Genomic DNA, 18,336 nt, shown 5'->3' with positions numbered 1-18,336 from the left:
AAGACAGTTTTCAGCCATCCAGATAGTTTCCAGTCCACTGAAGTTGATTTTGCCCTAATGCTTGAAGAGAACAACAATTGAATTTGTTCAAAAGTCCTTCCATTGAACCTGGAGGATGTAGCAAAGGCATGGTTGTTGAGATTTCTTAGCACTCGTGTGTGTCACTGATGCAGTCTAGGTCTCACTGCAGTACAGGAATGTGTTGCTGACAACTGCTCTGTATATTGGGATATTTGTTGATTTGCAGAAGTCTTTGTTGTCAAACACTTGCTGATCTAGGGTTGGATCTCCTTGTCAATGGTTTCCTTTTGAGACACATGATTGCCAAGATGCTCGACATATTCCAGAATCTCTCCTTCAATACATCTGTAAGGTGGCTGACCAGGTGTGAGTTAATGAGTTTTGTTTTGGGAATATTCAAAGACAGGCTGAGTTTTTCCTACTAGAATTGAAGAGATCGAGATAGGCTTGCAAATTTATTGCAAAGTGGTCATCCGTAAACTAGATCATGTACATTTATAGTGGTCAGTTTAATTTTGGCATGGAGGCAGCTGAGATTAAAGATGAAGCAATTGCAGGATTGCAATGAAGTTTCTTGGACATCCATATCTTAGGAGCACAATCCACAGAGCCTTGTGATTTACTGAGTCAAATGTTTGATCAGGTCGATGAATGCAATGAGGGGTTTCTCTCAACATTTTGCTTATTTTCGTTGGGCAACAAAGACCACGTCAGAGGTTCCTCTGCAAGGTCTAAACCACACCATCTTCAGGAGGATTTCCTTAGCTACTCTCCAGGCTGTAATTGAAAAAGCATTTGTTTCCGGTGGTGGTGACATGATGATTCATAAGGTGTGGGTCTAGCAAGTGGGTGTTGCAAAGAAACAAGGAGCAGAACACCATCTTTGCTGCCCATCCCCCGAAGCCTCATCAAAAACAGCCTTGCTGGAAACACCCACATTCCAGGCTGAATTCTGTTTTATAAAACTCTTCGTTGGTAGACTCGACAAACAAAAAGAAATACAGTAAATGTTACAGTATAAACTTAAAGTACAAGTGTGAAAAAATATGGGGTGAGTTTTGTTATTGATAAACTTGTTTCTTGGTGTATTGGATACTGGAGTGGACAGAAAATCCACAAAAGAGAAAAAGTGATGTGGGAACAGTAACATTATCAAAGTTATTTTATTTATCAAAGAAACCAGATTTTAAAAATAAATAAAATCTGTAAGTGCATTCAGTCTTTCCCAGGATATTATAGATTACTATTACCGCGGTGTTTTCTCTGCTGGAACTGGCAACACAACACATCACAATGATTTGCCTAAGAGAAGTCTTTCACAAATATCTCTAAATTTCAATTTAAGACATCTACTCAGACACAATCATGGTACTTAACTTTCACAAATTAAAATGGTTGCTATTGTGCGTAACATTACAGACTGTATGAGTCATAGTAATTGTGGGATAAAGCAAAGCATGCGCCTCAAATGTAAATAAAATGTATTAGTAACAGTTATAGAGAAATCTGTATTTGGGTGGATCTGTATTAACAAGCTTGGGGAACAAACAAATTGCACACTTTTTCTTGATATAAAATGTTTATATGCAGTTGCTACAACATCATCATTTATGTCCACCAATGTTATGTGGTGGAACTGGTATTTCTAGACAACGCCTGTATGAAGGGATGTTCAAACATGCAAGAGGTTTTAAAAAACCAAACTATTGAATTATTTTGTAACATCTGTTGTGGGGAAGTGACTATAATCAGAGTGTGATTCAACACTTGAAAAAATATGTCTGAATCAGAAAACTAGAATGAATCAGGTCAGACTAATCTGGTTGATTTCTTTAAACTGATGAATAAGCTAGACAGGGAGTGTCTAAAGGTGATAATTATATGGACTTCAAGGCGGCATGTAATCAGGTTCCAACACCAAGATTAGCAAAAATGCACTAAATTGGAGGTAGTTTTTTGACTTGGGTTGGAAATTAGTTGGGAGGTAAGAGCCAGAGAATGGGGATAAAGGGTATTTGTGCGTTTTAGTTGATGGGATGAGACAAGTGACCCCATAGCACAAAAACAGAAAATGCTGGAAAATCTCAGCAGGTCTGACAGCATCTGTGGGGAGAAAATAGAGCCAATGTTTTGAGTCTAGATGACCCCTCGTCAGGAGCTTCAACTTTTCACTATATTTATTAATAACTGAAGAAATAATAGTGAGTTATATATCTAAGTTTGCAGATGACCCTATTTTTGAAGGGTGAGGGAGGAGGGGGGTGCTGTACTGTAGTGGCAATAGTAGGTATTGCCATTGGGAGCAGGAAATTACAAACAGATAAATTAGGTGAGGGGGCAGCATAATAGCTGAAGAAGTTCAATTGGAGCAAATGTAAGACTATTTGTTTTGGACTCAAGAAGATAATTCTGTGTTTCTTGTTATTGGTAAGGATCTAGAAACCGTAAAAGACCAAGGAGAACCAACAGACAGGTACTAAAAGCAATCAGAAAGGGTAATGAAACATTGACCCTTATCTCAAGGAGTCTGATATGGAAAGGGGCAGAGGTTATGCTTCAGTTGTATAGAGCCTTGGTCACACCACATCTGGAGAACTACATTCTGTTTAGGACATTGCACCCATATTGGCCTCAGAGGGTGCAGTGCAGATTCACCAGAATGATACTGGGCCTTACAGGGTTAAATTATAAGGACATGTTGCATAAACATGGTTTGATTCCTTTGCCTATAGAAGTGAGTGGTAATCTAACTGAGGTCGATATGGAGAAATTAATTATTGGGGCAGGGGAATCAAGAACAATGGGTTACAATCTTAAAATTAGAGTTAGAACAGGAGGCTTTTGTGTGCGAGTGAGGGAGGTGCCAGTGGGAGCGTGAAGAGATGACCCAGGTTTCCCCCTGGCCTTTTCCCTTCAAACACATGTGGTCCAATGATTTTCAAACAAAGGAAAATATTTCATTGCTGAGCAGACCAATTAACTTATTTTTAAAAGTGTGCACGCTTGCAGCGTGTGTGGGGTTGGTGGTGGGAGCATGAAGAGAGGATCCATGTTTCCCCCTGGCCTTTTCCTTTCAAGCACATGTAGTTCAGTGGCAGTTTGTCTGCCTTTCATCCTCTGGTTTATTGGTTTCCAGCATGACACCAGGTCTCTTCAGAACCAGGGATATGGGAGCTCCCAGGACAGGTTGTCCATTTAGTGTTAGCAGTCTTGAATGGGGTTGAAGGTAATAGGGAATGCTCAGCCTGAGCAAGGACTTGAACAACTGGATTTCCACTGCTTTTCTCTTGTACATTCCACTGGGCCCTATGCAGGGAACCTCCTAGAATTCAAATAATAATTAGGGTCCGCACTTCAATACTCAATCCTACTATTTATTAAAAAGCATTAGTGATGTGATATCAGAGGAAAAAGGTTACTTCAGCAACTTGGATTCAGAAACAATGAAGACGGAGATCGTAAATTGGGAGTTAATCACTTCTAATAAAATTTAATACAAAATAACCCTTGTTTAGTATAGTACTAATACTCAATATTTGGGATAAATTTGGAGAAAAAAGCTTTCTGTAAGGGCTTAACTTGAAAGTTTCCCAAAATTGATACTTTGGCTTTAGACAAGTGTTCTAAAAACTTTGCAATAATTATTACTCAAAACAAGTTTATGAAAGATTAATTCTGCCAATTAATTCTTTCTGGTTTTATCATAGCTTGGTATGGCTCCTGCTCTGACCAAGACCGCCATAAACTACAAAGGGTCGTGAATGAAGCCCAGTCCATCACGCAAACCAGCCTCCCATCCACTGACTCTGTTTACACTTCCCGGTGCCTCGGAAAAGCAGCCAGCATAATCAAGGACCCCATGCACCCCAGACATACTCTCTACTACCTTCTTCAGTCAGGAAAAAGATACAAAAGCCTGAGGTCACAAACCAATCAACTTGAGAACAGCTTTGTCCCTGCTGCCATCAGCCTTTTGAATGGACCTATCTCGCATTAAGTTGATCTTTCTCTACATCCTAGCTAAGAATGTAACACTACATTCTGCATTCTCTCCTTTCCTTCTCTATGAATGGTATGCTTTCTCTATATAGCGCACAAGAAACAATACTTTTGCTAATACATGTGACAATAATAAATCAAATCAATTACCAAAACTGCTCAGGTAAAGTCAGGTCCGTGACTAATTCATCACCATCCCCAGGCACCTGTGTGTGTAATTGCTTCTTCAAAGCTCTTGTGGCAGAAATGGTAGATGATTGCAAATTTCTCACAAACCTGACCACCCTAAATAACTGCTACAAGCTTCATCATAACTTGTTTATAAATATTTCCCTCGGTGAAAAAGAGTACTGTACTTCACTTTGCCTTCCCATGAGGGGCTCTTAAAACAAATAATTCAAACTGCTCTATTATAATATACATCATAAAATCATAGATTGGTTACAGCACAGCTATTCAGATAGTGCCAGCTCTCTGCAAAAACAATTCAACTAGTCACATTCCCCGTGCCCTAAGCCTGCAAATATTTTCTCCTGAAGTACCAATTCCCCTCTGAAAGCAATGATTAAAACACCACCACCACGTTTTCAAGCAGCGAATTCCAGATTATATCCACTCATATCATTAAAATAGTTCTCTCCGATGTTAACACTATTTTTTTGTCAAATCACCTTAAATCTGTGCCCTCTGGTTCGTGGGTAGCAGTTGGCCACCATTTATACCTAAAGAACTTTTCCAAAAGTGCAAGCTGTTCAGAATCACAAGAAATAGATTACATTTTTTAAAAATGAGGCAAATAAATAATCATAGAATCATAGAAACCCTACAGTGCAGAAGGAGGCCATTCGGCCCATCGAGTCTGCACCGACCACAATCCCACCCAGGCCCTACCCCCACATATTTACCCACTAATCCCTCTAACCTACACATCTCAGGACTCTAAGGGACAATTTTTAACCTGGCCAATCAACCTAACCCGCACATCTTTGAAGGGGATAAAATTCTTCATCATTAATGGAATGAATATTAAACGTTATCTAGTTCTGGTAAACCTGTTCCATGTTGTCATAGGATCCCTACAGTACAGGAGGAGGCCATTCGGCCCATCGAGTCTGTATCGACCACAATCTCCACCCAAGCCCTAATCCCATAATCCCACACATTTACCCTGTTAATTCTCCTGACACGAGGGTCAATTTAGCATGGCCAATCAACTTAACCCGCACATCTTTGGACCGTGGGAGGAAACCGAAGCACCCAGAGGAAGCCCACACAGACACAGGGAGAAAATGCAAACTCCACAGACTGACCGAGATCGGAATTGAACCTGGGTCCCTTGCGCTGTGAGGCAGCAGTGCTAACCACTGTGCTACCGTGACATTTCCCAACTTTTAATGCTGCCTGTAAGAAAATAATTTAGAATTTCATTTACCTAAAAAAAAACGAAGACTTTTCATTTTATGTATTACTTTTTCAAAAATGCTTTTAATTGGTGCATTTTAAAACTTTTTAGTGGAAAACTTGCCAAAACAACCTCCCCTTTATTTTTCACAAATAATTTAGATTTTTGCTTCTTCCAAAAGTAGATTGGTTTGAGTTCCCTTCCCTTGTAGCTAAATGGTCAGTGAAATCAACCATCAAATAAAACATCTGTTACCAATCAGGATCCATTAGTTCACCAGATTCCTGTTTCCTTGCATGCAAAAACATCTCTACTTCTACATGTGCTGCAGATCAAGTTAAAACATTTCCCCATGATAATGACAGTACTTTTATAAAAGAATAATATTGCCATATTAACATTCACCTCAGTTAAAAATTTGCAGCATTATCTGAGAACTGGCTGGTAGAGATTGGGAGTTGCAAATGAGAAGCTATGGAGAAGCATGCAACTCCAGATCCCACAAGGTGATGATTTGTTTTAGATCGTTCTGCCAATAGGACCAGTTTCTCCTTAACTACTCTGACTAGACCTCATGATTTGAATATCTCCATCCATCAAATCTCTTCTCAAACATTTCAGCTCAAAGGAGAATGACGCCAACCTTTCCATCTTATTGAAATCCTTCATCCCTGGGATTATTCTCTGACATTTTTCTGCACCTGCTCGAAGGTCTTCACATCTTTCCTGAAGCATTCTGCCCAGTATTGAACACAATATCATTGAAATTTATTACAAAGCAGCAAATTAACTTCTGGATAGTGTGTTGGAAACAAAAACCTTGGAATCATTTAAGCAACAAATAGATGCTACAAAAGGGATAAACTTTGGAAATGCTCTGGATTTATCAAAAATGGGCTGAATGGCCATCCTTATCCATAATTATCTAGGAACTGTGCAACCTGTGCTCTAGTTGTGAAGTTGCAGTTAGGAAAGTAAACACAGCTGATTGAGGTGTTGCATTCATTAAACAAGTACCTTTGATCAGGTCGAAATCTTGTGTCAGTGCGCGGCAGGTACAACCTTTCATCAGCTTCCATTTCATTTAATCCTAGTGCAAATTTGGTGAGACCATAGTACTGGTCAAAGTCTTTCGGCATGGCATCTACAAAGAGGAACGAGTACATTAACTTTGGTGGCAACACAACACAAACCTCAATGAAAAATCAAGGCTCACATCAACAGCTGCCCAAATGATAATCAACTGCATGGTTCAAAGAAACTTCGAAGAATAATGCTCAGCAAATCCACTAAAAGGTAGAGAAGACCATGCAATTACATTTTCAATTATCCCCAGACTTTTCTAACTTGAAGCATTGCATTATTAAAATCTGAATTTTTTTAGGGTATTGCTTCCAAAAGTAACATTGATTTATCTCCCCCCTCCGCTTCCATTTCCCTAGGCAAATTATTTACTCAATACAAATCTAATTAACAAGGCTCTTTTAATTTCTAGAAATCTTATACATTAACCATCAAAACTTCTAAATGTGACTGGAAATATTATGACTCAACCAATATTTGATTCTAATTACACAACTGCAGGCATTAATTCAGCAGTGTTGCCAAAAACTAAAGGGTGATTTGACTTGAATTTTGTGTTGCTATCTCCTGGAATACAATTGATTTAAATTGCATAATCTTCCTACCTAGGAAGAGCAATTTCCCAGATGGCAACTCTCCCAATGGGCTCTTCAGTAGAAATGCAGAAAGCTGAGTCTCAAAGCTTAGTTTCCCACAACAAGCTTCATTAAACCAAAGGCACGTTCATAGACATGCACTTTCAAATGCCAGGAAGATTTGTTTCCCAAGCATGGGCGCACAGATATTACAGTGCAGGAGGCCGGTTAGCCCGACATCTGTCATAGGGAAAATGTTAGAAACTATTATTAAAGATGTTTTAGGAAGGTATTTAGAAAAAGTCAATCAGGCAGAGTCAATGTGGCTTTATAAAAGGAAAGTCACGTTTAACCAATTTATTGGACTTCTTTGAAGGAGTCACATTTGCTGTGAATAAAGGGATGTACAGTACTTAGATTTCCAGATTTCCATAAGACATTTTGACAACGTGCCACACCAAAAACAATTGCGGAAAATAAAAACTCATGGTTTAGAGGGTTATACATAAGCATGGACTGAAGATTAGTTAGCTAACAGGAAACAGTTGGCATAATTGGGTATTCTTTTGGTTGGCAGGATGTGATGAATGGTGTGCCACAGGGATCGGTACGAAAGCTTCTGACTTGGATGAAGTGACTGAAGGTATGGTTGTTAAATTCGCTGATGACACAAAGATAGGTAGGAAAGTAAATTATTGAAGAGGACAGAAGGAGGCTACAAAGGAACATAGATAAGTTAAGTGAGTGGGCACAGATCTGGAAGAAAGGAGTATAATGTGGGCAAATGTGAAATCATCCATTTTGGCAGGAAAAATAAAAAAGCTTATTACTTAAATAGTGAGAACTTGCAGAGCTCTGAGGCGCAGAGACATCTGGGTGTCCCAGTACATGAATCTCAAAACGCTAGTATGCAGTAACAGCAAATAATTAGGAAAGCTAATACAATATTATGACTTATTGCAAAGGAAATTATTTACAAAAGTAGGGAGGTTATGGCAGTTATACAGGGCATTGGTGAGACTACATCTGGAGGTGTACAGTATTGTTTCCCTATTTAAGGAAAAAGGTGAATGCATTGAAAACTGTTCAGAGAAGGTTTACCAGAATAATAACTGGAAGGGATGAGTTGTCTTAGGAGGAAAGGTTAGACCACTGAAGCTCAGAAGAGTAAGAGGTAACTTGATCAAAACCTTTAAGATCCTGAGGGGGTCTTGACAGTGTGGATGTAGAGAGGATGTTTCCACTTGGAGAATTTTGAACTAGGAGTCATTGTTTAAAACTAAAGGATCGCTCATTTAAGACAGAGGTAAGGAGAAATTTATTCCTCAAGAGGGTTGAGCGTCTCTGGACTCTGTTCCTCAAAAAAGGCAGTGGAAACAGAACCTTTGAACATTTTTAGGGTTCTTGATTAACAAGGGGATAAAAAGGTTATTGGGAGTTGGCAGGAATTTGGGGGTGAGGTTACAATCAGATCAGCCATGATCTTATTGAATGACAGAGAGACTCGAGGGGCTGAGTGACCTACTTCTGTTCCTAATTCATATGTTCGTAAATTAAGGCTGCACATCTCTTGTCTTCACCTCAGCTTTAATTATAATAGCTGAATAATTGAAATGTTCTGCTCATTTATCAAACAAACTACTTCAGCTCTTTATTTAGTTATGAGCACACCATTAAAAAATGTAGATAAAATTGTCTTAACGTGCACTGAATATCTACTGCAACACATCTGTCATTCATGTAGGCCCTACAAGTTTTTTTCCTCACAGTGTCTGAAATTCAGGATCTGTAGCTGTCATCTGCCATCACAAACCAGTTAAAAAAGTCCAGATATAAATCACAGTTCATACATTTAGCAGTAAAAGATTAAACTTGACCCTAAATAATTTTCAAGTTGCAGTAAGGAAGAATAGCTAAGGACAAATATAAAAACAGGATAAGGATTCAAAACATTGCACCATCTTCCCACAACTCAGCAAGTGGTCCCATAATGACACATCATGTGCATCAATTACAGGCCACGACCTTCAGAACAATATTGCAGTTAAAAAAAGTGGCACTTTGCTTCAGATTCAGCAACTGTGAAATTAAACCCCCAGAGCCTTGAACACGTGCTACAAATGCAGCAGAGATGTCAACTTACCAAATTTAGCACAGAAATACAAAACACTAAGTGCTCTGATTTTTTTCTATTGAAACTAGAAATGCATCATTGAATCCCTACAGTGCAGGCCATTCAGGGCATTGAGCTTGCACAACAATAATCCTACCCAGGCCCTATTCCTGGAACCCCCATGTATTCACCCTGCTAATCCTCCTGACATTAAGGGGTAATTTAGCATGGCCAACCCACCTAACCCGCACATCTTTGGACTGTTGGAGGAAACCGGAGCACCAAGAGGAAATCCACGCAGGCACGGGGAGAATTTGCAAACTCCACAGTCACCCAAGGCTGTAAGTGAACCCAGGTCCCTGGCACTGAGGCAGCAGTGTTAACCATTGAGCAACTGTGCTGCTCTATAACGATTAAATACTGTAAACACCTTGCAGAGGCTGAGCGCCAACTCTAAGTTAATTCCTCCTACCTCCCCTCGGACCATGACCACACCACTGAACATCAAGCCATTATCTCCAACACCATTACCGACCTAATTTCCTCTGGATGCCTTCCCCCCACTGCTTCCAACCTCAGTCTCCCAATCCCGGACAGCCCGCTTCTACCTACTTCCCAAAATCCACAAAAAGGACTGCCCTGGTAGGCTCATTGTGTCCACATGCTCCTGCCTCATCGAATTGATTTCCTCTCATCTTGACTCCATCCTCACTCCCTCCCCACCTACATCCAGGATTCCTCTGATACCCTGCGTCACATTGACAACTTCCAGTTCGCAAGCCCTAACTGTCCCCTATTCACCTTGGATGTGCAATCTCTCTACACCTCCATCCACACCAGGATGGCCTGAGAGCTCTTTGCTTCTTTCTTGAAAAGAAGCCTGAACAATTCACATCCACCATCACTCTCCTCCGCCTGGCTCAACTCGTTCTCTCTCTCAACAACTTCTCCTTTAACTCATCCCACTTTCTCCAAATCAAAGGTATAGCAATGGGTACTGGCTACACTTGCCTTTTTATGGGGTATGTGGAACATTCCTTGCTCCAGGCCTACCCAGGTCCCCTCCCACAACTCCTTTACCGGTCCATCGATGACTATTTTGGTGCCACTTCATGCTCTCGTCCAGACCTGGAAAAATTCATCAACTTCGCTTCCAGTTTCCACCCCTCCATTACCTTCATTGGTCCACCTCAGACATTTCCCTTCCCTTCCTTGACCTTTCTGTCTCCATTTCCAGCAATAGACTATCTACCAATATCCATTACAAGCCTACTGACTCCCACAGCTATCTGGAATACCACTCTTCGCACCCCATATCCTGTAAAGACTCCATCCCTTTCTCCCAGCTCATTCTCCTCCTTCGCATTTGTTCCGATGATGCCACTTTCCAAAGTGGTGCTTCTAATATGTGCTTTGTCCTCAACCATAGTTTCTTACCTACAGTTGTCAACAGGGCCCTCAACAGCGTGCAGTCCATCTCCTGTGCCACGACCCTCACCCCCTCCCCTCCCTCCCAGAACAAGGATAGAGTCTTCCTTGTTCTCACATTTTACCCCACCAGCCTTCGTGTGCAAAGCATAATCTTCCACCATCACCAACTGTAGCTTGATGCCACCACCAAACACATCTTCCCTCCATTCCCTCTGTCAGCATTGCGCAGAGACTGTTCCCTCCGTGATGACCTAGTCCACTCTTCCACTATACCCAACACCTCTCCCATCACACACGGCACTTTCCCATGCAATCGCAGGTGTAACACTTGCCCCTTCCATTCTCACCATCCAAGGTTCGAAACACTCATTCCAGGTTAGGCAGTGTTTCACTTGCACTTTTTTCCAATTTGGTGTATTGCATTCACTGCTACCAATGTGGTATCCTCCATTACTGAGACATCAAATGTAGACTGGGTGATCACTTTGCTGAGCACCTTCGATCTGTGCGCAATCAGGACCCTGACCTTCCCGTTGCTTGCCATTTTAACACACGATCTTGCTCCCATGTCCACATGTCTGTCCGTGGCCTGCTGCAACGTTCCAGTGAAGCTCAATGCAAACTGGAGGAACAGCATCTCATCTTCCGGCTAGGCACTTTACAGCCTTCCAGCATCGAATTCCGCAACTTCAAACGATTAGCTCTACCCCACCTTGACCTCTTTGTTCTCATTTCATTTTTTTTGGTCTTTATTTTTCTTTCCCCCCACACTCTTTCCTTCCCCTTTCTCCATTTTATCCCTCCCACCCACCCCCCGCCTCCCCCCACATCATCTGTCACACCTTTTCCTTTGATTTCAGTTTCTCTGCCATTTGGCCATTCAGACCTTTTATTCTCTCTGTGGACTGCCATTAGCAGCCTTTCCCCTTGTTTTTGTGGCTATGATTCATTTTTTATTCCCTCATCCTCCAGTACAAATATTTCCCACTTTCTATCCTTTTAGCTTTGACAAAGGGTCATCTGGATTCGAAACGTCAGCTCTTTCCTCTCCTTACAGATGCTGCCAGACCAGCTGAGATTTTCCAGCATTTTCTCTTTTGATTTCAGCATCTGCAGTAATTTGCCTTTATCCACTATAAAGACCTTGCTGGGGTTTTGCCTGTAATATTGTTAAAGACAGAGGAGGTTTCTAATACTTGACTTTTAAAATCACCTCTGGCACAAGCATACTGTTGTAGTCTTTCAGTAGAGGATCTGGTTGGAAAAAATAGCTGGCATGGTGGAATGACAAAGTTGCAGCTCAAACTTATTGAGCAACAAGCAAGTTAATACAAAATATAAGTGATGCTAAAATCTGAAATAAAAACCAAAGTAATAGAAAAACTCAGCAGATCTGGAAGCATCTGTGGAAAAAGAATCGAGAGATAACATTTAGAGTCAAATATGACTTATTTGAAACTGGAGAGAGGTTTAAATGTGATGGTGAGTATGCTGTTGGGGGGGGGGGGGGGGGGGAGGTTGTGGTGAGATGGAATAAAAAGGAAAAAATTCTTGGGGTGAGCGCAGCTGGAAAATCTCACCCACTGTCTCTGGAGCAACAGCAAGGGTGGGAGTGAGTAATGACTAACAGAAAACACAATCTTCTTGACTTATCTCATTGTGGTTTCCCAATAGAATGATTTCAACAAGTTTTAGCAACTGCAAGGGAAGATAAAATGAAAGGGTTGAAAGAAGGTGCTCAGGAATACAATCACACCTGTAGATGTGCTCTGCATTATAACACACACAGCTTTTAAACTGCTGATTGAAATACCTCTCCATTAAATCAAACATCATGACTCTTCTTTGGAACTGCAGAGGTTCTGGAGAAGTCACATTGGACTGGAAACATGAACTCTTTCTCTCTCCACTATTGCTGCCAGACCTGTTCAGTTCTTTCAGCACTCTCTGCTTTGGTGTCATTATGTGTGGGTTTTCTAACCTTTTCAAACTACTACGACAAAAATGTATCCCTTTTACAATAGAAACGGCTCATCAGAAAAAAAAAGAAATAAAAATACAACAATTTAAAGCATTGGCGCTTTCTAATGAATACCATTACTAATACAGCAAATGTTCTTTTTGCTGTTGCAGAATGCATTATCTTAAACTTCCCAAAGAAATTAATATTGTTATAATGGAGAGTAGAAGCTTTGATAAATGTTAGTTGCTGCAAAAAAGGTTAGATTAAAATTCTGCAACATATAAAAAAAAGGCCATTAGAAATGACAGTTGTTAAATTTAACAGATTCACTGCATGCAGTTGGAGTGTTTCTGCTTTGTTACATACATTTTAGCTAAAAAGAGCAGAGTAAAATCTTAACCTTTTTAGGCTGGTGAATTTGTGCTGCTGAAAACCCTAATGATTTAGAATAAGTGTCCAAACAATGACTTATGCCAACAGAAGTGCCATTGAGGATGTCATCTGATACTGTTCACTGAAGATTATTAGTTCTATTTTAACTTAAAATTAAGTTCAAAAATGTGACTATTTATCTGATTCTGTTTCTATTGGAACATTAACAGACCAGTTTCTATTGCAGCAGTTTTAACCACTCTCCTCCCCCCACCACTCCTCAAAGGGTAGCTGTGCAATTTGAGAGCCCAAGAAATCTTTGCTGCTTTACCTCTTGTCCCTGTAGACATCTCCATATTAACCTTCATCCACCTCTAGCTCACTATGGCTGATATAATTACAGACAAAAACCCTTTTTTCCCCTCGAGTTGAATAAATAAATCCTGTGGTAATTAATTTTTAAAAATAAGTTATATTCAATGAAGGTTATTAGAACAATTTAGAGGCCATTACACAAATGGGAGAAGCAGGGTCTGTCATTGGAGGAGCAGATCTGTCTTTCCCACACCTGCTGCTCCTCCAATTACTGCTCTGCTGCAGCTGACCTTCAGGCAACTTTGTGTTTGATTCGTTTAAAAAAGGAGAAATCAGAATCACGAGGCTGCCCAAAGATCGGAGGCGGCAGTGCAGAAAGTGACCTAAAGATTGGCTTTTAAAAAATTGTAACCGTCAGCCTGACAGCAGGTCAGCCCCTGGCTGCATAGGCTGGATGAACTCAACATCGAACCATGACCTCCCCTAGACCCTGATGATTTGTACTGGGCACACCTCTCCCTTGCTAGGCAATGTGTGAAAATTATGCTTACGGCTTTGCTGTCATTATGCAAGAACCTGTTGATATTTTTTTTTGTTTTTAAATGATTCTATTTGTATCAATATCAATTCTTTTAAGCAGACTTCATATCTCCTAAAACAGGATTTCCTACAATACACAAAGAATTGATAAGTAACCTATGAAGTTGGACAGAAAGAAAAACCTGAAAAACCACTTCAATATTCAACCTTCATACAACAAAAACACACATTTTAAATCAGAAATATAATTTAACACATTCTCAAAATATTACAGTGTGAAATGATAAGTGATTCTGCTTGATGCTTGCAAAAGTATCACTTTAGCCAACTGGGAGAAAAAGATTACTCAGACTTTTAGAAGAATTTAAATTTACTATTTAGATGTAGAGTTTGTAATGTGAAGAACTTAACTATTTACATCAGTTGTATGCAAGTACAGATCATTGGGTACAAGTAAAGCTATAGCTTCAGTACATACAGTACTATTAGCAACACGGGGAAAAAAGCCCTTGAGGTATAAAGTAGCCATCAAAATAACCTGCCCATCTGCTACCATTCTTATTATAAAGATACATTCACTTAATGTTAAATACAAATATTTACAATAATAGTGGTAAGGTTAACTACTGTGAAATATTCATAGAACCCCTATCGTGCAGGAGGCCAATCAAGTTTGCACCAACTTTCCGAAAGAGCATCTTACCCAGTTATTAAGCATCAAGTTAGAATATCTAGAACCCTTCCAAGTTATATCAGGTGTGCAGCATTTCAACATCCCTACACTACTCACATGGTATATAAGCAGCTAAAACAATTAGCAAAGATAGATATGATCGTTAATTCTTCAAATCTCCAGAGGTTCAGATCAATGACTACCTTATTCCCTGGTGCTTTTCGTAATACCAAAGAAAGAATTCAGTTGGAAGCACATTTGGCTCTTAAGTCATAAGTTTACGGACTTAAGCACACAACCGCAACTGAAATTTTAATGCAGTACTGAGGAATGCAGCTTTGCCAGAGCTGTCAGAGGATCCCTTATGTTAGATCTTGAACAACCTTCTCAACTTGTCCAGCTAGCACTTTCAAAGATTCACTGCAGATTCCTGTAAGATCGTACTATTTATACTGCCTCTCCTCTTACTTCCTACCAAAATCCATCACTACACAATTCACTGCAGCAAATTCCTGTCTCTGGCCAATTCATGTCATTCTGATATGAAAGCAAAATACTGCAGATGCTGAAAAACAAATAAAAACCAAAAAATGGTGGAAATATTCAGGTCTGGCAGCATGTGTAGAGAAACAAAGTTTCCATTTCAGGTCGAGATGACCTTTCATCAGATGAGAAATTGGGTGAAAGGTCATCTTGACCTGAAATGTTGGGTGGAATTGCCTAGCCCCACCAGAAGGGGGAAGCTTGGCAGGCAGTGAACTTAATTCGGTATGAGGCCAAAAATCAGATTCCCAACAGTGGAATGAACCTTTGCAATATGTTCTCCTGACTTTAAAGGAGGGTCATGCTTCCTGAAGCCCTCTGCATGCATTAGCATGTCATGCACTCATTAAAAGGGCTCCTCACCAGAATTAAGGTCCCCGCCAGTGAGAAATTTGAATGTTCACATTTCTCAAATGTGGAGTGGAGGATGACCAAGGGGGAAGGGAAGGAGTCCGGGTTGCTCCGGGGAGGGCAGATTAGTTGATCTGCTCAAGCAGGTGTTGGTCATGTTTTTTGTTCGGGCAGTGCCTGTCTAGGTAATGATCGCAGACGGAAGCCTCAGAGGGTAGGGCTATGGGTGTCGAGGTTTGGATCCTGACGGTTATGGTTAGAGTATTGATGATGGTGACAAGGAGGAGTGGATCCAGTAGAGCGGAAAGGCCTTGCTTAGGTTCTGTAGAGTTTCATGGGGCTTGTCATAAAGTCAGGCCTAGAGGATAGGAGGGATCAGTTCCAGAATGAGCACTTGAATTTGCATGGTTAAGGTTTTAGGGAGGAGAGCAGAGATAAAGCCATGAAGTTTTTTATGGTCCGGGTAATGGGGAAGAAATACAAAGTGAATAGTGGGGAGATGTGGTGTTGAAGGAAGATGGAGGAGCTTGATGATGACAAGGAGAGAGTTAAATGTACTGGAATATTCTTGATAAGAAATGTGCACTATTGTTTAACTTGCACTGTCGCAACACAGTGCAGAGAGAGAGCCAGGAACCCAAGCAAGAGTTATTGCTGTGCTCAGTTAAGAGCACCCTAATAATCAGGAATCAACAGGGTGGAGAACCATGCTCCGTTTCATTCTCATTTCTCAGCAGCCTTCCTCCATAACTCATGGGTCTCATTTCGGCATCAATCCAGCAAGGTCAGGAACATCAGTGAAAACTGAGCTGAAGGCCAAACTCCTCTTGACTGGGGCAGGGGTGGCCAGAGTGGGAGGGGGAAGTGAGGTTCCAATATGCTGAGTTGGAAGTTTGAAGTATCTGGTAAATGATAATATCAGATAACGAGGTGGGTGTTACATCTATGAAGGCATAGACGGCTTCGACCAAATGTGTCTGAAGGATTTAGGAGAGATGCTCAATTGCATTCAAAGGAGGGTGCAGTGCCAGAGGTTAATGGATGCTAGGTACAGGTCTTCCTAGTGACTGAATTGATCAGGGAAGGAGAGAAAATTTGAAACAATGTGATAACTGTGTGGGTCAATGTAGTGTGTTCACAGAGCACCTCAGACGTAAATGAAGAATGCTGAAGACGACCTTACTGTTTTACTAGCCATGATGCAACTGAGAAGGAATTGGCATAGGGTGGCCCAGCACCAAGAGGCAGAGGCTGCTCAGAAAGCGTTCTCAGAGGGATCTTAATTGGATCACCAGTACCTGCTGGCTGCCCAGTTTCACACCAAGGCCTCAAGATCAACAGTGATGCCCAAGGATCACAGTTCAAGATCCTTAGTGTAAATGATGATCTGAATAGGCCCACATCATCATAAGAGTGCTCAGCAATAAATGCGATCCCCATAAATGCACGTCATCATTCCAGCAATCAACAGCACAATAATGAGACTACCACAAGCACAAAACGTGGTCTAATCTTTTCTATTACTACATCTAGGTGCAGCCCCGAAAGAATATAGGAGTCATATAGCACAGAAAAGGCCCTTCAGCCCATCGAGTCGGTATCAACAATAACTACCAATAAAGTCGCACTAATTCCATTTTCCAGCAATTGTCTTATATCCTTAAATGTTATGATGTTTCAAGTGCTCATCCAAATACTTTTTGAAGGTTGTAAGGTTTCTGGCCTCCACTATCTCCCTATGCATTCCAGATGCCCACCACCCTCAGAGAAAAGATGCTTTCTCAAATCCCCGGTGAATCTCCTGTCCCTTACCTGAAAACTATGTCCCCTCATGATTGACCCCTGAACCAAGGGGAACAGCTACTTCCTATTCACCCTGTCCATATCCATCACAATCTTATACACCTCAATTATGTCACCCCTCAGCCTTCTCTGTTCTAGAGAAAACAATGCAAGCCTATGCAGCCTTTCCTTATAGCTCAAATGTTCCATCCCAGGCAACATCCTGGTGAATCTCCCGTGTACCCCCCCCCCCCACTCTAGTGCAATCACATCCTTCCTACAGTGAGATGATCAGAGATGAGGCAAGGTGGAGGCAGCCTGCTGACTGCCATGCCCTGCTTACTGTGATGACTTTGGTGGGATTATCTCATGGTCTGAGGCCTAGATGCCCTGGCCTAAGGGTCTCCAATTGGGTGCAGCTGTATCTTTCTCAGCCAACTTGCTGGAGGTGATGGGTTGACTGGCAGAGGGCAGGTGGAGCAGCAGAACACACTTGGGTGTCCTGGGATGAAGTCCCTGGACCGTTTGAAGGTACCTCCCTGATTCCTTGAGGGGGACACCTGGAGGTAGGTAGAGGTGCTCCATTGCCCCTTCGTCTTGCCACCGCTGTATGGCTAGAGCGATAGAGTACAGGTTTTGAATATATATTTGGCAGCTACTGTGTGTTCTGCTGCATGTGGGTCTCCAAGGCAGCCACCATTCTTTCCATGGAGGCAGCCAAGCACTTGCATGCTGGAGATACATCAGACAGAATATGGACAGACTCCTCAGCCTTTGGTCCAGTGCGTGCATGGGCTATGGCATCTCAATGTTGCCCTGCGCAAGTCCACATCTCGTTATAGCCAGGTCCAGAGGCTCACCATCAGCATAGGACTGGTCACCAACAAACCTCAGTTTCAGCAACCTTAAATGTCACCTTTTCCACCAGCTGTGGATCTGCCAGTGTGGTTGTGACTCCAAACCTACTCTAGGATGTGCACCCACCAAAGTGAATGTCTCTGTGCTGGTGGAGGGTGCAGGTGAATGCCATGATGGTGCATCTTCTGAGGCATCCTCCTCAGAAGTAGTTTTGAAGCTTAAGCTGTGGATGGTCTTGCTGGTACCTGGAATAGAGAAAGGAAAGATTTAGTAGATGCATCTGGCAACTGCAAACTGGAGGCATCCTCACAGGCT

The 18,336-nt window shown here is 41.4% G+C and overlaps 1 protein-coding gene across 2 annotated transcripts in view; it reads right to left on the bottom strand.

Moving 5' to 3' along the window:
* osbpl3b (oxysterol binding protein-like 3b) overlaps positions 1–18,336 on the bottom strand; it is a 204,087-nt gene that overhangs the window by 12,202 nt on the left and 173,549 nt on the right. For both annotated transcript variants that reach the window (XM_078240221.1, XM_078240230.1), the window contains one exon: positions 6,440–6,566. In XM_078240221.1, coding sequence (XP_078096347.1) covers positions 6,440–6,566 — 127 coding nt within the window. The remainder of the gene's footprint in view (positions 1–6,439; positions 6,567–18,336) is intronic.

The sequence above is a fragment of the Mustelus asterias genome, chromosome 2, assembly GCF_964213995.1.
Source record: "Mustelus asterias chromosome 2, sMusAst1.hap1.1, whole genome shotgun sequence".
Classification (NCBI taxonomy): domain Eukaryota; kingdom Metazoa; phylum Chordata; class Chondrichthyes; order Carcharhiniformes; family Triakidae; genus Mustelus; species Mustelus asterias.
This window is presented reverse-complemented; position numbering and strand designations above follow the sequence as displayed.